Source organism: the organism of the source record quoted next, unplaced genomic scaffold, assembly GCF_019419815.1.
Source record: "Pyrus x bretschneideri cultivar Hongxiangsu unplaced genomic scaffold, Pyrus_bretschneideri_v1 Contig31, whole genome shotgun sequence".
NCBI classification, from domain to species: domain Eukaryota; kingdom Viridiplantae; phylum Streptophyta; class Magnoliopsida; order Rosales; family Rosaceae; genus Pyrus; species Pyrus x bretschneideri.
Window position 1 is genome coordinate 1,713,850 of NW_025999624.1, and position 25,431 is coordinate 1,739,280.

The following is a 25,431-nucleotide window of genomic DNA, read 5'->3' on the forward strand; positions in this document are numbered from 1 at the left end:
AAGTTGTCATACAACTTGAGTTAATGGGCTTGACATTCAAATCCCATTGGGCCTTGCGGCCCAAAACTAACCCGAGGTCTTTAACGAACTTATTCGTTTGATTAATTAACATATTAATTAATCCTAGCCTTAGATAAATAATTAAACCATTTAATTATTCTTACTCATCTCCGTTGTTTCTTCAAACTCTACCTTACTCGGTGAACGATCCATTAGGTTCCTTTTAGCGAGGCAGTGGGCGATTAAAACTCTTTCTAATCGATTGTGAATTGAAACTTACTTTCAATTCTCCCGTTAGTGATAATACACTTTTAGGGCTTCCACAAACCATGGTTGACGCCTAGCAGCATGTCATGGTTACCCAAGCTAATCAGAAGAGGTGGAGAACCTATTCAGTTTTAGGATTACAAATGCAATACGGTCTTTCTCTAATACAATACTCTTGACCACATTGTTTGGTTTGATAGTTTATTCATGTCTACTATCCAATGTGAGTCTTGTGCTTATATGATTACCTTGAATGTGATTTGGAACACATTCCTAAATCTCATTCATACTTTGGCCAAAGATTCTTAATCATATCATAGAGTATTCTCCCTCAAACAGTTTGAAGGTTAGAGATCCCTTGTTGCGCATTCACTTGCCTCCATGGCTAAGTGGCTTAACCCCAACGATGCCATGGACACCCTTCTGATGGAGTGACTTTGACATAATCAAAGATTAAGGACCTAACCACAAGACAACTGTGATGCCTCAGGTCAAAAGACTAATTTGCATTATCCCAACCATGAGTTCTCATGTGACATGAATATGAGAACTCTTCGTTGATCGTGTTCAGTGAACTCATTCTCTATTGAGCACCTACGTACTTGTCTTGATGTCACACACACCAATGACTCGAGACTAGTCACTATCCCTGAGAGAAGACATAGCACGTACTGATCTTAACGGACTGTCAATGCCCAATTGACAATCCTATGATCAGGAACGTTTAGGATGTGTCTACGAAAGAATGGTCTCATGAATCTAACTTCTTTAGATCGCATTCTTCCAATCACATATTCCTTGGACTTATCGTTTAAGCATATAACATTTATATGAGACGGCTCAAACAATAATCTTTGCCCTTTACATTTAAACTACATTAGTTTGAAATGTCCGTAAAGTATCATCATATGATTGGTTTTAGGGCACATTTCCAACAAGAAGTGTCCCAAGAGAAGTGATTTTGCATGGTTTTATAGGAGTTTATGGGAGAGAATGCAGCTGGCTTTTGAAGAGTGGAGTTGTGAGCTGCAAGTTGATGGGATGAGTTGTTTTAGTGCTGGAAGATGATGGGATAAGTGGATTTCTGGGATGGTGGATGCACGGCACAAGGGCAATATGCATGCATATATCTATTTTAATTGATGATGCATGTGGAATGGCTGCAAGGATGAAGTGGACAACCTGGAATTGGTTGTACAAATCTGGAAAGGGTATGAAAGTGCACGGCATGGGCATGAGGGAGCTGTTTTGGTGCTAGAAGTGCATAAGTGAGCTGGAACTGCATGGGAATGCACGGCAAGGTGTGTAAACATGCATGTGAATGCATGTTTTGGTGTTGGAACCACCCAATCTGACTTCAATGTTTTTGCCTTGTTTAGAATCACCCAATATGGCCGAATTGCACCACTTTCCTTCCACATCTTTTCCTGAAATTCCAGCAGCCAAATGTTTCCTAGATTCTTCATTTGGACTTCAAATTAACTCCCTAGAATCCTCTCCACGTTTGGAATAATGCTCAGCTACCAAAAGGAATGTTTTTACTTCATTTGCCTTCCCATTGATCCTAATACACACTTGGCTGCACACTAACACAAAATAATGTAAAATGCAACTAGTTTAATCCAAAAACATCACAAAGACGCCAAATAAGGAAGATATAAATGCATGCAAAATGTGACTTATCAAATACCCCCAAACCTGGTTTTTGCTAGTCCTCGAGCAAACTTTGAAACTAAAACACACAAAACACTATCATCTAACTAAACCACTTTCGCTGGTCAAACGATTGCACTGAGCATGTGCAACAAGCCTTTGAACCCCTAGGTGTCCCTAGTTGGAGGAGTTGTGTCTCCTGAGGGTTTACAGTGATGACACCCACAAACATCTACAAAATCTGCAAACAATTTGGTTACTACATGCTTTAACAAACTAATAAGAACCAATGAAAACCTTGTCATACATTCAAACTCAAAAGTTTGCCACTTCAAAGAACCGTATCAACTGCAAAGTATAAAGATATTTCTCCATGTCTTACAACTTCAAGGTCACCATACCCAAATACTCAAGATAGAATTCGCCTCAACTCTACTCCTCACAGATTCCACTCAAGTTCTTACTCAAACCCTAAGGTTTTTTAGTCTCTCCACAAACATATATGAGTGAAATTATGTAAAGGGAATCAAAATTCTCACATATGAAATCTGAAATGGAAGCACAATTTCTGAGTAGATCTCATGAAATGAATCAAATGCTAAGAATATAGATAACACACACACTTACCATCACCCATGAATACATCCTCAATGATCAGCTAGGTCTTTCTCAAGATTGTAATGTAAGGCTTAGGTTATAGGTTACGAAAGAAGTGATATGAAATACTAGAGCTTGGGGCATACCAAAGTGTCCTTGAGGATCATGCTCTTCACTTGCATTCGCCTTCTTTCTTCTTTGTTTTTGGCGTCCAGGTCATATGCATTATAATGAGGAGATTTGGAACTTGTATCCACTTTGATTCTTTTTTTTTTATAACTTTACTTTTAGAAACAACTTCAACATAGGTGCCCTCGGTACATGCCACGATCTTGTTCTAAAGCTCAGTTTACTTTTAGTCTTCATCACATTGGTATTCCCCAAACTATAAGGTATGGCTTGTAATGAGCTAGAATGGGTAGAGTATGGTGTGGGTGATGAAAGAATTAGGCTAAAGTGTTTGGCTGCAACAAGGGTGAATGGAGCACACAAAGGGATAGGATTTAAGCCTTTTAGTAGTTAAAACATGCATAGCCTAACATCGTCTCATTGAGTTCATTCATGAATGATACTAAACACATGGTATCTGCAAAAAAGAGTAATTCTTAGTATCTAATCAAAATAGAAGTAATGAGATCATTCAAAGCGAAATTGAAAGAAAAAAAATAGGAGTAGAAACACTTTAAACCCTCTCAAAGAAGCAATTAGGCTCAAAATAACTCACTAGGGTAGTCTCCACTATTCTTCTTCCAGAATTTGAGTATGGTACCTCTATCATCATAATTCCAAGAGTTACAGCTTTATAAATGACAACAAGATGCAACACTTTTTTATAGCAACCCAATCGTTTGTTTGCAAACATAGTCCTTATATACATTCGTATTAGTAAGCAAAAACACACTTAACCAAAACTAACACCTAAAACAACACAAAAACAAACCTTCCATCCCACAAATACCCCCAAACCTAACCTAAGCATTGTCCTCGATGCTTAAAATTGTATGCAATGCAAGTAGGTAAAGAATATGGAATGGTGACAACAAAAACACAAAATAAGGAAAGAACACAAACCACACTAGGTTGCCTCCTAGCAAGCGCTTTATTTAATGTCTAGGCAAGACATGGTAGCTTGTTCACGGTGTTGTAAACTCAAGAAAATCTACAACTTGATACACTTGCTCTTCCTCCACTTTCTCCAAATATGGTTTCAATCACTGCCCATTGACTTTAAAAGAGGTGCCATTCTTCATGTTCTCTATCTTCACAGCTCCGTGGGGAAATGTTTGCAGCACTTTGAATGGTCCCACCCACCTAGACTTCAATTTACCTGGAAAAAGTCTCAAGCGTGAGTCATACAAAAGTACTTTCATACCTTGGTGAAACTCCTTCCGTAGGATGGCCTTGTCATGATAGAGCTTAGTCCGTTCCTTGTAGATCTTGGCATTCTCATATGCCTCATTTCTGAGCTCTTCCAACTCATTAAGTTGGAGCTTCCTTGCTATTCCAGCATCCTTGTAATCGAAGTTGAACTTCTTGATGGCCCAATATGCACGGTGTTCAAGCTCCATTGGCAAATGACAAGCTTTCCCAAACACAAGGCGATAAGGACTCATGCCAATGGGGGTCTTGTACGCTGTTCTATATGCCCATAGTGCATCATTCAACCTCAATGACCAATTCTTCCTTGTAGGGCTCACGGTCTTCATCAAAATGTTCTTGATCTCCCTATTGCTAATCTCCACTTGTCCCGAGGTTTGAGGATGGTACGGGGTTGCCACTTTGTGGTTGATGTTATACTTCTTCATCAAGGATTCAAAGGGTTTGTTGCAGAAATGGCTGCCACCATCACTAATAATAGCTCTTGGGGTTCCAAACCTACAAAAAATCACATCTTTAAGAAAATTCAAAACAACCTTATGATCATTAGTTCTTGTAGCAATGGCTTCAATCCATTTGGATACATAATCTACTGCCACTAATATGTATAAGTAGCCAAAAGAGGATGGAAATGGTCCCATGAAATCGATTCCCCAAACATCAAAGAGCTCCACCACCAAAATGTTGTTCAATGGCATCTCATTTCTTCGGCTAATGTTCCCCATTTTCTGGCACCTATCACACTTAGAACAAAAATCAAAAGCATCTTTGAATAAAGTAGGCCAAAAGAAACCAGATTGTAACACCTTTAGAGATGTCTTTTTGGCACCAAAATGTCCTCCACATGCCAATGTATGGCTGAACGTTAGAATGCTTTGTTGCTCATTCTCTGGGACACATCTCCTAATGATTTGGTCAGGGCAATATTTAAACAAATATGGTTCGTCCCAAACGTAGTGCTTTACCATGGCAAGGAACTTCTTTCTTTCCTGAAAAGAAAGGTCATTTCTAACTACACCACAAGCAAGATAATTAACAAAATCAGCATACCATGGTTCTTTTTCTTGAATAACGAGTTGTTCATCTGGAAATGATTCATTTAGAGGCAAAGGTTGTCCAACTCCATGGTTTTCATTAAGCCGTGACAAATGGTCAGCCACAACATTATCACTTCCCTTCTTATCTCGAATTTCCAAGTCAAACTCTTGTAGTAAGAGTATCCATCTAATTAAGCGTGGTTTAGCATCCTTTTTTGTCATCAAGTACCTAAGGGCTGCATGATCAGAAAACACAATAACTTTAGATCCCACAAGATATGACCGAAACTTCTCTAAGGCAAAAACAATAGCAAGCAACTCCTTTTCAGTTGTGGAATAGTTAAGTTGAGCATCATTTAGAGTCCGGCTTGCATAGTAGATCACATGTGGAAGCTTGTTCACCCTTTGCCCTAAAACTGCACCAATAGCATAGTCAGAGGCATCACACATTAATTCAAAAGGTAAAGACCAATCTGGTGCCATAATAATAGGGGCCGAGGTTAGTTCATGTTTCAAAGTATTGAATGCATCCATACAAGCTTTATCAAAATGAAATACAACATCTTTAGCTAACAGATTGCATAATGGACGAGTGATCATTGAAAAGTTCTTAATGAAACGACAATAAAAGCCCGCATGTCCCAAAAAACTTCTTACTCCCTTCACGGTTGTGGGAGCTGCCATATTGGTGATGTTGTCAATTTTGGCTTTGTCCACCTCCATTCCTTTGCTAGAGATTACATGTCCCAACACAATTCCTTGTTTCACCATAAATTGGCACTTTTCCCAATTGAGAACCAAATTTGTTTCCTGACATCTTTGAAGTACTAAAGAGAGATGGTTAAGACATTCATCAAAAGAGGAACCAAACACTGAAAAGTCATCCATAAATACCTCAATGAATCTTTCTACCATGTCAGAAAAGATGGCCAACATGCATCTTTGGAATGTTGCTGGAGCATTGCAAAGCCCAAAAGGCATTCTCCTATATGCAAATGTGCCAAAAGGGCAAGTAAAGGTAGTTTTCTCTTGATCCTCCGGAGCAATTGCAATTTGATTGTAACCTGAGTAACCATCAAGAAAACAATAGTGTGAGTAACCTGCCAATCTCTCAAGCATTTGATCTATGAAGGGCATAGGAAAGTAATCTTTTCTAGTGCTAGAATTCAACTTCCTGTAATCGGTGCAAACACGCCAACTAGCCGTGGGCTTTGTGGGCACAAGCTCTTTGTTTTCATTCTTCATCACCGTGATTCCCACCTTCTTAGGTACCACTTGAATAGCACTCACCCATTTGCTATCAGAAATGGGATATATGATCCCCACATCTAACAACTTCAACACTTCATTCCTCATAACTTCTTTCATGTGTGGATTGAGCCTTCTTTGTGGTTCACGGGTTGACTTTGCTCCTTCCTCCAAAAGAATCCTATGCATGCACATGGTAGGGCTTATTCCCTTGATATCTGCAATAGACCAACCAATAGCTGATTTGAATTTTTTTAACACCCTAATTAGTTTTTCTTCTTCATTTGGGGTGAGGTCAGAAGTTATGATAACTGGAAGAGTTTCAAATTCAGCTAGATATGCATACTTTAGATATGGTGGAAGTGGTTTAAGTTCAAGTTTTGGTGCCTTAACAGTGGAAGGGGTTAGATGTGACCTCGATGGTTCTAAAGGCTCTAAAAGAGGTGAAACATTCAAAGGATACGGTACCAATGCTTCCAAGGCAGCTACCTCTTCCATGAGTGCATCTTCTTCATCAAACTCATCTTGAGATTGACTCAAAACAGTTAGTAATGGTTCATTAGATTGTACCTGCAAGAACTTAGAGAAAACAAGCGAATCAAGCACATCAATGGCATAACAATCAAGAGATGAAGAAGGATGAGAAAGAGACTCAAACACTTTGAATTGAACGGTCTCTCCTAGCACTGTCATAGTGAGGAGTCCATTTTGCACATCAATGATGGTCTTGGCCGTGGCCATAAACGGTCTCCCAAGCAAAATAGGCAACTCTCGGTCATGTATAGGAGCTTCTTCCATGTCCAACACTACAAAATCCGCAGGCAAGATTAGTTTATCAATTTGAACTAGAATATCCTCTACTATACCTCTTGGATATTTCACGGATCTGTCCGCAAGTTGTAATGAGATGGTGGTGGCCTTCAATTCCCCCAACCCTAGTTGAAGGTACACGGAATAAGGCATCAAGTTGATGCTAGCACCTAAGTTAAGCATCGCCTTCTCTACCTTCTTGTCCCCTATGGTGATGTTGATAGAAAAACTTCCTGGATCCTTGAGCTTTGGTGGGAGTTTTCTTTGCAACACGGCACTTACATTCTCGGACACCACCACCTTCTCATGTGGTCCATACTTTCCTTTTATAGTTGTTTAACTCTTTGAAGAACTTCCCATAAGCTGGCATGTTCCTAATGACATCAAGCAAAGGTAAGTTAACATTCACCTTACTTAGAATATCAAAAATTTCCTTAAATGACTTATCCTGCTTGCTCTTGGCAAGTCTTCCAGGGAATGGTATTGGTGGAGTGTAAGGTTTCTCGGCCTTGTGAAGATTTGGTGCTTCAAATGAGGAAGTAGCATGGCTTGGTTCCTCATTTGGTTTCTCATTTTCTCCTTGAGTAACCCCTGCATTCACATGATCAGATTCATTAGTAACTTCATTGCCAACTCTATTATTGATAACCTTACCACTTCTAAGTGTAGTGATTGCTTTGGCTTGCTCTTGGTTCCTTTGGAGTATCACGGGTTAGCTTGGAAACTTTCCAACCTCTCTTTGGTTCAAGGCATCTGCAATCTGCCCCAATTGTGTCTCCATTTTGGTTAGAGCCGCCGAATGTTGTTGGAGAGTGCTATTTGTGGTATGTTGGAATTGCAAGGTATTTTGGGCTAACAACTTAACCGTATCCTCAAGAGTAGTGGCAGGTTTTGGTTGGAAATTTTGGAATTGATTGTTGTTCTTCCATGAAAGGTTGGGATGATCTCTCCAACTTGGGTTATATGTATTGGAATACACATCATTCCTTGGCCTTTGATTGTAAGAATTCATGAGGTTCACTTGCTCTTGGACATACTCGGGGTAAGCCTCCCTAGATGGACATTGATGAGTAGGATGGCTTGGTATGTTGCAAATGGCACACACTTTATTTGCTTTTGGCACCATGTTGAGCACGGATTCAAGCTTCTTTTCTAGGTTAGCTACCTGCAAAGAAAGATCATGATTAGAGCTTGTTTCATATACTCCAACTTTCTTACCCCTTAAATCTTTGTGTTGAGCATTAGACCCCAACATCTCATAAATGTTATATGACTCTTGAGCATTCTTTTTCTTCAAAGCTCCACCTGCTGCATTATCAACAGTTGATTGACATGTTTGGGTTAGTCCATCATAGAAAATTTGCATTTGTAAGTGAAGAGGTAACCCATGGTGTGGACATTGCAGCAAAAGGCCTTTAAAGCGCTCCCAACACTCGTTGAAAGGTTCTCCATCATCTTGTTTGAAGTTGAAGATTTGTCCCCTTAATGTGGCTGTCTCTTGAGTGGAAAAGAACTTCTCCAAAAACTTCTTAGCCACGGCATCCCATGTGGTGAGGGAACCAGGTACTAGAGTCATCAACCAACCCTTGGCCCTATCTTTCAAGGTGTAAGGGAACACTCTCATCCTCAGATTTGCTTCACTTACTCCCTGTAAAGGTAACCCACTCACAACATTGTAAAATTCTTTAATATGAGCTAAAGGATCTTCATTAGGTAAGCCATAAAAAGAAGGAAACATATGGAAATGTGAAGATTTAAGATCATAGTTTCTAGCTTCTGTGGGCAGCAAGATGCATGAAGGTGAATTTGGTATGATTGGTTGAGCAAAGTCCTCCAAAGCTCGAAGCTCATCTTGGTTACCCGCCATCTCTTCTTCTCTTTCCCAATTAAAGTGCTCAGATCCTTTACTTGTTGAACTAGATGAATTCTCTTCCTCTTCTTCACGGATAATGGAGGAACTTGATGGTACAAAGTTGTCCAAAGTGTTGCCCTTCAACCGTTCAATTCTTTGGCCTAACTCAGCAAGTCTATTTGACATATACTACCTGAAACAAAATAAAACAAGTTTGAATAAAAATCAGAAATCTACTTAAAATGAAAAGAACAAGGTTTAAAACCAAAACAAGCAATTATAAGGGACTGAAATCAGTCCCCGGCAACGGCGCCATTTTGTTGTTTGTTTTCCTTCCTAGTGCTAAAATATGTTTAGTATAATGGCACAAGTAAGGGTGTCGAATCCACAGGGACTAATTGGACCTATACAATCACTTGTTTTGCAAGAACTCTATTAGAGAAATAAAACTAATCAATGTAGGCAGATTTGTTGTTGTAACTTGAAAGCATAAGAAAATGAAGTAAACACCAATAAATGAATCAACAACTAATAAAATGGGATAGCACCAATGGAGATGAAGCTAGGGATTCGGTTTCACCATTGCTAAACCAAGTCCATGTTTGTTAAGTTAGTTTATACTCAGCCATCTACCTATTTCTTGAGTTTGTTTCACTTAGATATGATCAACCATATGATGTGTGGATTTGATCACATGTTCCTAATCATGAGCCTAGTTGTGATGTGCAACTTTGGTTCCTAATCAAGAAGGTGTCACGCACAAGAAACTTTCATAAAACCAAAGGTAACACTTGGCAGGTTGTTTGCAAAGCATTCCCTTCATCCATTCACATATCTACCAAGAATATGCATGATGTGTGCCCTAATCTTGGCTAAACAACCTATGGTTAATTCAAATGGTGATCAAACATTAAAATCAACTCACAAAGTCACAATTAAATCAGAGAATGAAACAAGAAATAGATGGATCAACTGAGCATTCTAACTTGTCTACATGGCAAACTTGCAAGGCTACATCGAATCCCTAGAAATAGATTAGTTACACTTCATGTTTACAGAATGTTTGACATAAAAATAGACAACATGAGTGAACATAGAATTAAGGAGAAGGAACCCTTGAAGCAAAACTGATGTCGAAATCCCTTAAGAGTAGCCTTTGGTGTTGGTTCTCCGAGTGTGTTGTAAATGAGGTGGATCGGCTAAGGTTGGATGTTTTTTGCAAATGGGAGAGCAAATGGACAGAGATGGAGCGGCTAGGATGTGTGAATGATGGAATGATGGTAGTGTGAATGATGGAAGTGTCCCAAGAGAAGTGATTTTGCATGGTTTTATAGGAGTTTATGGGAGAGAATGCAGCTGGCTTTTGAAGAGTGGAGTTGTGAGCTGGAAGTTGATGGGATGAGTTGTTTTAGTGCTGGAAGATGATGGGATGAGTGGATTTCTGGGATGGTGGATGCACGGCACAAGGGCAATATGCATGCATATGGCTATTTTAATTGAAGATGCATGTGGAATGGCTGCAAGGATGAAGTGGACAACCTGGAATTGGTTGTACAAATCTGGAAAGGGTATGAAAGTGCACGGCATGGGCATGAGGGAGCTGTTTTGGTGCTAGAAGTGCATAAGTGAGCTGGAACTGCATGGGAATGCACGGCAAGGTGTGTAAACATGCATGTGAATGCATGTTTTGGTGTTGGAACCACCCAATCTGACTTCAATGTTTTTGCCTTGTTTAGAATCACCCAATATGGCCGAATTGCACCACTTTCCTTCCACATCTTTTCCTGAAATTCCAGCAGCCAAATGTTTCCTAGATTCTTCATTTGGACTTCAAATTAACTCCCTAGAATCCTCTCCACGTTTGGAATAATGCTCAGCTACCAAAAGGAATGTTTTTACTTCATTTGCCTTCCCATTGATCCTAATACACACTTGGCTGCACACTAACACAAAATAATGTAAAATGCAACTAGTTTAATCCAAAAACATCACAAAGACGCCAAATAAGGAAGATATAAATGCATGCAAAATGTGACTTATCAAGTGTCTCTTTATCAATTAATCTTGCAACCCACCTAACAATTCACCAACGAGCTTGAAGGATCCAAAACAACGCTCCACATCCTTCTTACACCCCTCTTGACATGTTGTGCAGTGTTTGTCCTTTCACTTTGTGAACGTGACACTATTTTGATAAATGATGTCCATATTGGGTAAAAGTTGTCTGTTAGGTAATATATTCTTGAGTACATGGTTCAATTTATTGCATATGTGACTTAAGGAGATTTTCCTTGTAGCACATCATTGAATACTAAGGATTGGGTAAGGACATTGAGGTTATTTTGAGCTCCTAGACATTGAAAAAAGCATGTCAAATTCATGTATCAAATTATGCAACCAACTCCAAAATGATACTTTTGGTTCATTTTCTGTTTCCATAATCTCCTTGCCATGGACTTGGGTAGTTTTTTCACTGCCATTAAATACAGTCGATGCTTCAGTCATGCTAGGAAACCTCGCATCTCACCATTTTTTAGAAGCCTTTGCAAGTCCATTGTCGTGGGTCACCGAAAGTACTCATTAGTGTAGATAGCTTCGATTGCAGAGCAAAACCTTATCAGGGACTCTAAAACAGTTGACTTCCCCATCCTCACTATCTCATTCACTTGGTTTGCCGATGCCCTATATGCAAGCGTTCGCAAGGTAGCAGTAATTTTTTGCTCAGAAAAGAAACCCATACATTAAAAGCATCACTCTTTTGCACAGAGTATGAATTGTGGTTGCAAATAGCAATCATGATTTTGTTGAACAAATGTGGTTGCATTCTAAAACGACGTCTAAATACGCACCAAGGTAGACACTATTTGGGACAAAGTAAATTTTTGAGAGATCATTCCCTTGTTATTCCTTCCTTATATCGAGGTTCGGGGAACGACTGGGTCTAGAGATTACCACTACAACTTGCACGGCATGACGGGTATGTGCGGCTTTTTCTCTTCTTGCTTCATCATATCTCATTCTATGTTCTTGGTCCTCTCGCTCTTCCATTTCGAACAACTCATTTTCTCGCTCCTAGAGATCGAACTATTCATTCACTTGCTCTTCGATTTCTAACAATCTTCTTGAAGAAAGCATTGTAAGAACTCAAGATTTATACATTGTGAAGAAGGATTCTGAGAGATTTTGAATTTGATGTGTGATTCTAGGTTGGATGTAGGTTTATATGGAGAAAAAAATAAAGAATGAAGTTATAGATAATGCCACGTGGTGCCGTGATTGGTTGAACAAATAGTGACACGTGGCGTGATGAGATTGGTCAAAACTCTAATCGAAATCTATCCACAAAAATTGTAATTTTGCATAATGACACGTGGCGTGATGAAATTGGTTAAAAATCCTATCTGAAATCAAACATTAAATTATCTTCTTTTTAAAAAAAAAATAATAAATTTTTATTACCAATTGCCTGGGCAATTCATTTACAAGGTGGAGATGTACTCGTGTAGAATTAAGTAATTGCTTTTGCCCAATTGTCTATGCAGTAATTGCCTTAGTGAGGTGGACTTGCTCTTAGGATTTATCAATAGAATTTTTTTTTTTTTTTTTTACGTAGGAGGTATCCAATTACACATTTATAGCAAATTAACCCCCTCTCAATGTAGCTCCGGTACCAAATGAGGTGGTAGCATACTTTTAACTAGGGATGGGCATAAAAACTGTGGAACTACGAAACCGAATTGAACCACGACAAAATAAACCGTTAAGAAACATGTTGACAAAAAAAAGTCAATGTAGGTACAAGAACCAAAACGAACCATTCATTCCGGTTCCGATTCTCATGTTGGTAGAACAGCTTAAAACCGAACTGAATCGTGAATATAAATAATTAACTAAATCTAATAGTTGTATAAAGGTGTCACTAAATAAATAGTGAAAATCAAACTGGTTTCTCCTGGTGCAATTGCATAGGAACATTTCTCAATTAGGTCTTTCACTTGCATGGTTCACATATTGAGATAAGGCACATATTTAAAAAAAAGAGGTCATTTTCTCTCCTAAATCTCCATATTTGACATTCGGGTTTCGATATATTTTTCTTGGACATAATGATCTTAATGTGTTAAGTTACATCCAACTTTTTTCTTTTCCTTTTTCCTAGGCCTTTTTTTAATATCTTGATAAGTCCCCTTTGAACTCAAATTATTGTATTCATACTAACATTATTACTGCATAGTGGATATATTTGTATTTGTGGATGTATATTCGTATTATGAATGTATATGTACATTTGAATTGTGATTTTGTTTTTGTTTGCTTGGTGCCAAAGATGTTTACATTTTAGAAGTCGTATTTGAATACAAGCATGCAAAAAACAAGAAAAAGAAAACAAGTAAACTTTAAATACCATTTTGATTTGGTATTCAAATGATTTAGTATTCAAAACTATAAACTAGCATGAACCAAACCGGAACCTGTATAAACCGAACTGAATAATTTTAGTAATAAATTTAAGCAGAACTGCACCAAACCGAACTATTAGTATTTCCTTGTTCCGATTATGGTTTGAGAATGAAACTGCACCGTGCCCATCCCCACTCTTGAGTCGAATAGGATGCAAAGCAGAATCGGACCTGAAGGGAAGTTTTTAATTAGGGATACGTCCAAAGTTGATTTTGGTTTTTGGCCAAGTTATTATGTTTTATTTGTTAATTACATCTAGGTCAAAAAGGAAGGCCACACAGGCTTTTTTTTTTTTTTGTGGAAACAAGGCCACATAGTTTTCAGGCCTTGATTAAGGTGGCAAAATGATGCTTTCCTTATGCCACTTTTTGCTATGGTTTCAATCGTTGTTGGTAGCTTCATGCAACTGAGAATCATCTAATGTTTAGGGGTCACTCTGGTGTTTGAAGGTTGATCACATTTTGTACTTTTTTTTCGGGTTGATGTATGCTTTTAGTTATCCGAAGCACGTTTAAATTTTATGAGTTGTGTTTTCACTGTTTTTATTTTCAATTTACCCTATGAGTTGTGTTTTCACTGTTTTTATTTTCAATTTACCACCATGAAGCATCGTGGTTTTCAAACTTTCACAAGTTTTGTTCATCTCAATCTCATACCTAAAGTGAGGATTGTAAAACACTTCATGCTTATGTTAGGCTTTCTGTCAAAAGCTCCGCTAACGCATGACATGGCGCCACATGTCACTGACCCCATGTGTACATTAAAAAATTAAAAATTGTAACATTGCTTTTTAGTGATGAAATAAGTGTCAATGTCTTATTTTTTTTAGGAAAAGGAAAAATAATACATATGTAAACCAAACATTTACAAAGAGTTTTCTCTACTAACAAAATTTCTAAGCTGTGAAAGATAGGCGGGCGGAGGAAAAGGACGGGAAAGAATGAGAAAGAGAGATTAGGAAAGAAGAGAATGCTCCTCCGAGGTCAATACGAGGGAGGGGAGGGGAAGAAAAGAGTCCTATTGGCGTTTCAACGAAGGAAGCAGACAGTCGTACACTCGTACCATGCGTGTGGTCAATATGAGTTTATCTCCAATTTGGAGGCTGGGCTTCCCCAAGTCAACAATATCCTCACTCAACCTGTTCATCATATAACAACTCATAAATTATTTACTCCAACACAATGCCCCTCTTTCTTTCTTTCTCTCTGTTTTTTTTTCTTTTTTTTAATGTGAACAAAGTTTACATTGTAAAGAAACTAACCATTTCCATTCACCGGTTGCTTTTGCGTGCCTCTTCACAACACGGTATAGTCGATCCAGACTATACAACAACAATCCATACACGCACTGCGCTTCTTTCTCCTGTAAATTACAGATAAAGTATCAAGACCAACTTCTTTGCTTCTCTGTTTCTCCAACAAATAAAGTTTGTGAATGTGCTTCTTCCGTAAACCAAACAAAAAAGCACACAATAATAAAGTTTGTGAATGTGCTTCTTCCGGAAATCAAACAAATTATGCACAAAGAAAAACAAAGAGTGATTACAAAAGAAAATTAGAGGAAAAAAAAAAGAACATGATTTAGAAACAACACACAGATGATGTTAAAAATCAGAATCAGATCTCATCAAATAACAAAATCAATGAGAGGTTGCAACTATTAGCACTTTCTTATCAAAATTTTACAGATTCAATTCCTTGTTTTCATTGCAGTTTTTCATTACAAATCATCAAATAGATCATTACCCAACTCTAACAGAACAAAACAACAAAGATTTTTCTATATATTTTTCAGTGTTTTAAAAAAGGAGCCTTGAGGCGCGCCTAGACGGCCTTTGAGCGGGGCGGTGAGGAAAACACCTTGCCCAGCGGGAGTAGGCTTAAACTCACCTAGGCATGGTCGAGGCGCACCTAGGCACCTGAGGCATCAGCTGGGGCCTCTTTTTATTTTTATTTTTTAAGGTAAGGGTTAACCTATACTGAAGAAATTTTTGAATTGATTGTTGATTATTCTTCTATAATGTTTGATTTCGACTATATATGTTCAATTTCGGCTCTATATGTTTGATTTCAACTCTATTGTTGATTATAATTATATATAATTATAATATAATATATATTAATAATCAAACGCCTTGGCTTTGCCTTTTAAAACATTGATTTTTTTTCAAGATGGAAAAACAAAAAGAAAAATAGAATAATCAAAGAGCATATAAATGCTGACTTCTATCGTTGTTATCCTAAGTTTAGCTATATTTTATTGGAATTTGTTATTACCTTATTTGATTTGCTAAAAGTTTATGGCTCTATGAGTTCGTGAATTGCTTCTCCTGTGCAATCTTTGCAAGCAATATACTTATCACATCTAATTATTTGTAATCTAATCTAAGGGGTCTAATTTACTTATCACATCTAATTATTTATGTTCTTCAGAATGCAATATTATGCATAAGTGCACATAAAAGAAATAAAGAGAGCAAACAGTGTACCCTCCCAATCCTTCTCAATGCATATAATCCTGAATTAAATGAGTGAGATAACAGTTCTAAAACACTTTTCTTGCAGATGAATACCATTTGAGACCTGTATGCTATGAAATAATTGCCCAATACTAATATTTGTATAGTTCTATATTTCAAGCTCTTCTAAATAAATTCTCTCTATTGACAATCAGTACAATAGACAGTTTTAGAACTGAATTCTTACCATCCCTTGACCGTAAAAAGTACGATACTGCATAATCTGTTTCTCAACCTCCACAACCAGTAACCTCCGCTGGATCCGAGCAATTCTTCCCCTTCCTTCTGCTCTAGTATCCTGATTTGCATAAGTAGAAATGAGATTGAGCAACTAATACAAACAGGAAGAGAGAACAAATTTGCACAAATGGTAACATTAAAACATTACGGAGCTTTACAGAATTAAAATATTTTCAGATGACTTTAGCTTTGATGTCTTTTCATAAGTCCATCTGGCATACATTATGAAGAATGTACCAAAAACTTTTTGTAGCCCACAAAATAAATAAATAGTTAAACATTTCTCAATTACAATTTGACATACGAATTTTGGATGTCAAAGAGAGGAAAAAGAAGTTTATGGAGAAAACTGAATTCTACGTGTTTTAGAAAGTTTTGCAGTAGGCTAGTAATGCTGTTGTCTTTAACTGTGAACAATTGTTTTGAACTCTGCGCAATAAGTTGGAGTCGATGATGTAATCCATTACATATGGGATATGCATAGAAATGAAACTACATCTTCATGTGAGAATATTCACATGCAGGCACTAACATACTTAGCATAATTTAACTTGAGAATATTTAAAAAAAAAAAAAAAAAAGAAAAAGAAAAGCTTAAGAAACCTCTCCTACCTGCTTGAACCATGCACGCACTACCATTAGCAGAATGAGGGAGAGGAAGAATGCCGGTAAAGCCGCCAGAATAGCAAAATTGATCTCATTTGCCCTCAGAATTTGGTTGAGTTCAAGCATCGCCCTGTTCACAATAAGATCATCTTTAGGAACTGAAACATGAAATAAGATGGTGCATCTGAAAAACTTGCGTATTAACCAAGACACCAGGATCAGAAACGCACGTTTCAATATCCAGCTTTAGCTTCTGAACCTGTGTGGCACCAGGCATTATAACATGAGAAATAATATAAACAGTGGTAACAGTACTGATAATAGGTAATGGATACTACCTGGATCAGCATAGCACGAGCCAGCTCTCCATTAAGAAGGTTCTGAATAGGATGTGTAAGTTCCTCTTCATACCTATATATTCATAAGATTAAAAAAAAAAAAAATCTATTTTCAAGTAGACATGGTATTTTTTTTTATGAAACATACACATACGATTTCAGAACTATACACTAAACAACCAGTGAACCATATGCATCTTAACAAAACCATGAACAAGTTTCTAATCTACTGTTTTACACATACCGGCAGAGTACTTGTTTAGGCTTATCTGGAATTTCAAGAAGATCGAAATAAAACAACCAAATCATAAATTAGATTACAACATATATTAAAAATGGGATTTTTTTTTTTTTTTTTTTTTTTTTAAATACATCCATTCCATTCATATGAACTTCAACAACAAAAAAAAGGGGGTAAATTAGCATCCATCATTTCAATCATAAGAAATCAAATTATTTCAAAATTTTCCAAGAGAGAAACAAAATGAGAGGTTCAGAGGATAAGACCAAGCTCCAAATATGTACACTAAATGAGAAACTCAAATCTGAATAAATTCGTTGATTTAGTAGACTCAAGGATATAGGTCACATTCAAGAATTTATTATCAGACATGACAATTTTATTACACAATTCCATAGATCATGTTTTACTGCATTCACAAGTCTCAAAGTTGTTTCAACAAAAACTTTTCATGTCAAGACTCTGGACAAGAGTTAACCAAAGCTACGTATTTATACAAGCACATTTTATGTTTTATAAAAAGAGGCTAGCACAAAGACGCAACAGAAGCAAGCAACTATAAATACCAACCTGGCCATGACTATTTCAAGCATTTCCTGATCTGATGCATTCTCTGGGAACTTTTGGCCTTTTGTCTGCTCAGTGAAAGCCAGTAACATTCTACAAACGAGCCGATAGAAATGTTAGGTTAAAATAAAAGGCATCAACCCAGTTTAGCAAAATAAACTAACGCTCAATGTGCTATGTGAATGTGACAAAAGGATAAATAAATAGAACACAAACCCAGTGATCTGCAAAGAATAAGTTTCGTTAGTATAATCAAAGGATATAGTAATATTCCCTTCTGCCTCTTAAAAACACTTTTTTTTTGATTAATTTGAGAAACACTCTGCATAAAACAAAAAGGGAAAATTGTAGCAATACACCCAAACTAAAAGGGTAAAATCTTTATGAACTACACCTAGTAATGCAAGTCACAGGTAGCACAAGTGATCCAAAGCCCACAGAATAAAAAATGAAATGTATAAGGATTTAACAGTTAGAAAGAATAGTTTTCTAAACCACTGCATTAATTGTGAATTGAACATCCCCTCCTTCCACTAAAAAAAAGGGCAACTGCCCACCACTGACATAAGACTTGATAAGTCACAATCTGCATGTTGATCACTTTCATGACTTGAGAAATGTGAATGGCATGATCAGCATTTTACTACCCACAGTTTAAGTAAGTAAAAGTATGAATTAAAGGGGGAGATAAAAACATTAACCTGTGTAGAGAATTAGAAGTTAGTTGCACTTCTTCATGATCCATCATTCCTTTATGTCTTTTCCTGAATGTCTCAAAGAGTTCGTCTCTAATAGACAGAAGCTAGGAAAAATTGAGTCAACATATAGCTAAAGTCATTAGAATATTCAGATGTTTATATAAATATGAAAAAGGTTATTTGCATATACCCCCCCGGGGGGTGGGTGGGGGGTGGTGGGGGGGTGTTGTGGTGGTGGTGTGGGGGCGGGGCGGGGTGGTGGTGGAGAGACAGACTAAGGTTGAGGTCAGAAGTGAGTGCCATCTTTTTAATAATGAGATAATACTTCAAACCAAAACTTAAGAGTAAAAACAGAACAATTACAATACACTTAATTCTCAAGGATGCACATTAAAGGCTGGATGAATTAAAATTTTAAATGGAAAAGATCATTGTGGTTCTCAACAATTAACAATATGGGCTAAGTGGACTCTTCACATCTTTTCCTGCAATCTATGATAGGAGAAACTGAGAGGGGTTTGGCTAACAGGCACTCTGGCAAAATGAGACACGAGCATACTTTGATCAATATCTAAAAGCCAACAAGGGGAACCTCTCTCTGAGGTGCTATTGGAGCAAATCACGTAGTAAAAAAGGACTTCAAAAGGCTAAAGAATGACTTCAGTATGCAATTTTTTATTTTTATAAAGAGACGATATTATAAGAAGAAAGGGGAAAACAAAGAGGGCGGTCAAGAAGAAAATCACCCAAAACAGAAAACAGAATAACCACAGCCAACCAGAAAAGCTAAAACACCCAAACACCAATTATTAGGCTGCCCCTTCCAATCTAAACAAATTATAGAGAGAGATTCCTGGGAAAACTGAGGCCCAAAGGGCAGACAAAAACTGAACTCTATCCCTTAGGTCTCCTAAACCGCCTCTAGCATAATCTTCGAATATATCTACCTGGGGTTTTCATGTAATGGCTGACAAGATGGGTTCCCTTAGTGATACCGAAAAATAAATTCGAGCTCTTAATCGATAATATAATCCATCCAACTTAAGAAACAAAATACCGCAGGTATTTGAACTGCTAATGTCTGCTATAGCTTCCATGAAGAGTAAAAGAATTTATCTGGCTGTCAGATGCACTCTGAATTTTATTTTTTTACCTCTTCAGAGAGGAGACGCGAGAAATTAATAAAAACCGAGGAGAAGATGTCCTCTAAAATGGTGAAGACAAAAAAGCAGAAGCATCGTCCACATTCACCATAGCAACTATACAACATATCCAAGATAAAAAAAAATGAAGGTATTGAGAAACAGCATTGCAATTTGAAATAATAACAGAAAATGAACTCTCCCTAATATCTGAAGATACCAAAGCTCGAAACATAACCCCTTCCAACAAATAATCCACCTCTCACCCGCCTACATCCCAAAATCTGTCTACTCCTTTCCACCAAATTCTTTTTTTATCACTATGCCTCTTTCTTCCTCCAACTTACTTGTGCTTCTTACAAATAATGCCACACATGTAGCTGGAATCTCCCAGCTCAAATTAGCCTTCACGAATACCCTCAGCCAAACAATCAATGCTACTGGACTGTGCAAAAACAGATGACCCATTCTCAGCATCTTTTATCACAATTCACACACCAATGTCGACAGTACAGACACAAAAAGAGGTGTTCTCCTTTGAACCATTTCACAAATATTACACTGAGCACTATTGAAGCTAATACCCTTAGGGTGTTTTCAATTGAGATTTTAAAGGATTTTTATGGAATTATAAATCCACAGATTTTGATGGAGTTTTAAATAAATTACATAGACTCCATGGAAATATATCACAAATTTAAGCCTCTGATAAACTTCTATCAAAGGTTAATTTATAAAGTGATCATCTGAAAATATAAACTTCATGTCAAGACAGTTATATGGCACCATAGGTTCCTTCACTTTCAGTCAAATAGCATAACAAATATTTTTTTGAGCAGTAGAAAATTAAAGCACGATATAAGTTGAATAAATATACCGGTTGCTCCACATGATCGCTAAAGAAGCTGACTGTTGAATCCCTCGCTTCACGAACCCAATTGTCAATGTCAGGACTTCCCATCAGACTACTATGTCCTATAAGCCACACAGAACAAACTGAGAGGCCAACCGCACCACATGTATAACGGATCCAATATTGTGTTACCTTCCTTGGTTTACGATGTTTGCAAACCTATCACATACATAAATCAAAGAAAAAGTATAAAGAAGTATACGAAAAAGAAAAACAGGAAATAAAATAAATTAAAATAAAAAAACGAAAGGCAACTATTTCCTGCATATTCTCAAAAGATGGATAAAGTATATAAACAAGAGCCAATCATAAGCCAGTTGATACACATATGATCTATCAGCTGCTTAAAATTACAAGGTACTACACGTATGCCAGATAATCATGTCATCCAGCTTACCCAACAAAAGCTATACTCAATTCGATATAGAAAATGTGGCAGAAGCTCTTACAATAGAAGACAAGTAAGAATCGAGCTTGTGCAGATTCTGATAAACCAAATTGATAGCATCCTTAATTTCACAGTCTGTCCACTGGGATCCTTCTTGATTTATTTCCGGGAGTTTCTCAAATAGTAGTGGAACTGAATAGCTGCCCTCAACAGACGAGTCAACCTGCATAGCAATTAAATATACATATTACAATGGCTTTTTCATGTTTTGTGCTTTATTCTCTTTTTGAATTTCAGATGGTGAAACAATCTTGAAAATAAGGCTACCACCACAATAAAATCAAGTTCAAATGTTCAAGCAGCTACCTGCCGCATTGCATGCACATGGCCAACAGATGCCTCTAGTTTGAAGAATAAGTCATTAATTCTAATTAGTAAGGAAGGCAATGAATTCTCTGGATCTCTCACTAACCCGTCTCCAAACTTGTCAATTTCCATGTAAACCTATACAAACCACGATTGACATACATCATATTCAGATATGTGTGTGTGTGTGTGTGTGTGTGTGTGTGTGTGTGTGTCTGTGTGTCTGTGTGTGCGCATGTTGTGGGTATTCTTAAGAGGATCCCTTTGGAAGAATAGTTGAGAGGGTTGTTCCAGACACTCCACAATGAGATTCAATAATCCAAACTGACTACAGTTTAGATCTCGATCCAAGAACCATGCCTACAAAAAATCATTGAAATCTAAAATCGTTTGACAATTTGATTATCATACATTTAGTTCTTTTAGAAGAAAGATTGTGTCCGTCTATTTCTTATGTTATTGTTTGATGACTATATGATTTTGGATTTTGGTGATTTTTTGCAAGGACAATCTTTGAATGAAGTCCTCAAAGTTAAACAATTTGGATCAACGGATAGCTTTGATGGTTGAGCTCACCTACAATCCTTTTTCTGGTAGAAGGGAACCCTCTTATGAAGCTCTCACTGTATGTATGTGTGTATATATTCGTGTGTGTGCTGAAAAGAAAATATGAGAATTTGACTACAAGCTAATGGCTATAATTGGTCATCTTTCTCTCCTCAAAAAATTAGAGACCATATTCAAATTAACAATATATGAACAAGGTAAAGCAAACCTGGGCCAAAAATGTGGCGAGAGAACATCTCAAGCTAGTTAATATAGTTATCCGTTCAGATATGTGAGCGGATGCAGAGAGGGATATACTCTGTATAGAAGAACCTTCAGCAATGCATCCACGTATCAGCTGAATTGCACCTTCAATAAAAGCATGTGGCCCTCTCTCTAACACCATAAATTTTACTTTTTGAGCATTAGATCCCTGAAATCAGAAATATCAAACATAAGTCTGTGATTGTGTATCATTTGTATATAACATCAATATTTGTGCATGGTTTATTCAAATCATAGCCAGCACAGACAGACACGCATAAATGCAGGAACGTAGCCATGATTTGCATTGTGTGGGGAAAACCCAGAAAGTAAACTGGCTTTATTTGTTTTATTTCTAGTAACAGAATGTGGCTGGTAAGATCAATTGTTATGTTACCATTTTACCCAGTTGTGAACAGATGCATTACCTGCTACAAGCTATAGTCAAAGACAACTGCTTATATGTAGCTTATCTTCAATTTAACAACATAACAAGCAAATTAACTAACTATACGCTATGCAATATGGCTTATACACAATATGATGATAGGAACGATTTAAAATTATGTAAAACAATCTCAATGTCACAAAGATTTAAGGTTGGTGTTAATAAAGAAAAGTTAAGGGAAAGTGGTAGAGTGAAGGAAATCAAAAAGTTCCTGCATGAGCAGGAAAGGACTTTTCTTATTTGAATAACAGAGGAAGCTTTGCCTTCCATGTGAACCTGCTTGGTGAAAATTTGGAACTGCCCCACCTAACATAAAAATACGAAAAACAACTAACACAAAGAAAACACCTGCTGATTCTAATAATCTCCAGGTCCTTGAATGTGGCCTGGTTGATACCAAGCGAACCCTTTCCACCAAAAGTTGTTGAACCATCATGACCAAACAATTTATACATCCCGTGGCACAGATCCTTCATCACTTACTTGTCAAAACCGATTTTGAACCTTCCCAAACTGGCTTATTTCCAGTAATTCAGTATATAATCTGTTTATTTTTCTCAAAAACAACTTTTTGCTCATGAAATCGTGTCACCTAAAAGGCTTTAACCTCCCAAATCCTAGCTTCCAGCAGAACTTCAGCAGTAAACTCAGAGAAGGCTGGCAACTCATCTTTCTATGTCATTCATCAAATAGGGAAGCTTCTGTAGTTTAGACATTTTGATAGGTTCTTTCGTGATATGCTTCTTTTTTGTTCATTGGTTGCTTGGGTGCTTGGGTGCTTGGGTTGTTCTGTACTTGTTTTTGTTTATATTTTCACATGTTTTTATTTGCATTCCCCTCTTTCTGTAATCTATAATGTAATTAATGATGTTGTGTTTTATTTCTCACCTCAGCCCTAGATTGCCAAAACTGCAAGTTCTTCTGGATATTATGCAAATTGGAGAAGATGTGTTCCAACATATCATGTAGAACATCAAAAACTCTAGATGCCTCTGTCGATACCCTGCACATTTAAAGAAACTAACATTTAAATGTTTTCATTTATCACTAATATGATCCAATAGTACATAAACAATGGCATTCTTCCAACAAAGCATGATATTGTTGATCAAAATAAATTTAACCATCTCATAACAACAAAAGTGATAATTTGTGGGCACTGATTCAAGCATCATGTTTCAGTACAAGGGCGTTACGTAGATTTTATAAATTCATGGAGTCCATGAATTTTATTTGATTTCTATACTACGTAGAATTTGACTGAATTGTATGTGGAATTTAATGAAGTTTGTTAAACTTCAAACATAGAGTTTGAAATATATTTATAGGCTTGATTTTCATGGAATTTTAACGGTCAAATAGAATACTGTTGTCATGCTTACTTTGGCAGTTATATTATTTATAAAAAAAATAAAAATAAAAACTATTTAACATTACATATACACATTCTGGATTACACTAAAATCACCCCTAGTCACTATTTTGGAAGGTATTAACTACAATTATTATAATGAAAAGGATCATAAAAATACGCATAGTGAAAATAAAAATTAATAGGGTAAGCAAAATATCGAACTACAATTATAGAAAACAGACTTTTTTTTTTTTTTTCTTTTTTCGGTTAACAACCCCCCACCCCACCAAAAGGCAAACTTGTAAGTTTGTAACGCATACAAACAAGAAAAGAACAGAGAGGAAGTTGAAGTACAAGCCTTGCTAGCAGGGTGTCAAATCATTAGCCCCTGTAATACCACCAGCTCAGAATAATCTTATTTTCTACTGTTCATTTTTTTCCTTTTTATACAAGCAATTTTGTCAAGATTATTTCAGTAAGCAATATGGCACTAGACAATTGTAACTTGTAGGTTCAATAAATATTTATGCAGGTGTGCACACAGGTCCTACCCTCGATGGTGTCTTCAAACGTTGTACAAATTCAGTCAAATCCTTCATGTTCACAAGCAGGGTCGGCATCTTAAATCCACCAAAGTGAAGGGGAAAGGGCTAGACCAAAATTCATTACTTTATGTAATATATTTTTAAAATTCTTTGTTGAAAAGACCCAACCTTTTATAGGTTCCATAAAAATTTGACTATAATACGCCTAAACTCTTTTGTGACTCTTTTTAAAAACCTGAACTGAATAAAACTAATCTTTTAAACTCCATTAAAATCCCAATTGAACACACTAGGCGAGCACATTAAGTGATGCAGGGGCTCGTGTGTGCGTGTGTGCGTGTGCGTGTACGTACATGTATATACGTATACGTGTATATGTAAATCCAGGTTTAGGATACTGGTGTATTGGGATTACACAAAGTGCAGAAAATGCATAAAAGCAACCAAAACAGAGAGTAAAGTAATGTAATAAGAGGCATACCCAGATGACTCCAGTGGATTAAAAGGCAGCGGAAGGGGAAGACATTCTCGTCGTTTCCGTGATCTGGCTTCCCCCCCAGCCCCAGCAAGAATTGGAATTTTCCGGAGAAAATTGGAATCAGAAGCGGGGAGGAAGCGGCGGACGCGGTTCCAGAGACAGTTGGAGTAGAGCGAGATGAGGGGTTTCAGGCCCTTGGTTTCGGTTGCATCACTCGCTGGGGCTGGGGCTGGACTGACCTCCATTGCCTTGAGTTCAATTCAAAGCTCGCTCGCTCGCTCGCTCGCTCTCTCTCTCTCTGTTATAAATTGTAAATTGTAACTGTAAGTGCAATTGTAATGGTATGCGGAACACCATTAAACTGGTAATTTCATAACAAGTGTTTTATTAATTAGTAAAAATTAAAATTTTGAAATTATTATGTTATACATATTATATTAAAGGCCGAGAACCCAGCCTCGGAGCCATGGGCTCTAG

At 37.1% G+C, this 25,431-nt stretch overlaps 1 protein-coding gene and 1 pseudogene across 1 annotated transcript; one reads left to right on the forward strand and one right to left on the reverse strand.

The window, feature by feature from the left end:
• Nucleotides 1–8,371: 8,371 nt before the first annotated feature.
• Nucleotides 8,372–8,482, forward strand: LOC125480088 (annotated as a pseudogene).
• Nucleotides 8,483–14,042: 5,560 nt separating this feature from the next.
• LOC103936889 (protein DGS1, mitochondrial) lies at nucleotides 14,043–25,263 on the reverse strand. Its single transcript, XM_009346770.3, has 14 exons — nucleotides 24,958–25,263; nucleotides 23,466–23,580; nucleotides 22,095–22,298; nucleotides 21,320–21,457; nucleotides 21,015–21,176; nucleotides 20,530–20,724; nucleotides 18,514–18,614; nucleotides 17,816–17,905; nucleotides 17,005–17,077; nucleotides 16,897–16,925; nucleotides 16,673–16,796; nucleotides 16,008–16,118; nucleotides 14,564–14,664; nucleotides 14,043–14,440 (listed from the first exon to the last, which is right to left on the reverse strand). The coding sequence occupies exons 1-14, from the start codon at nucleotides 25,197–25,199 to the stop codon at nucleotides 14,320–14,322; spliced, it is 1,806 nt and encodes a 601-aa protein (XP_009345045.2). The 5' UTR covers nucleotides 25,200–25,263; the 3' UTR covers nucleotides 14,043–14,319.
• Between the last annotated feature and the right edge of the window lie 168 nt (nucleotides 25,264–25,431).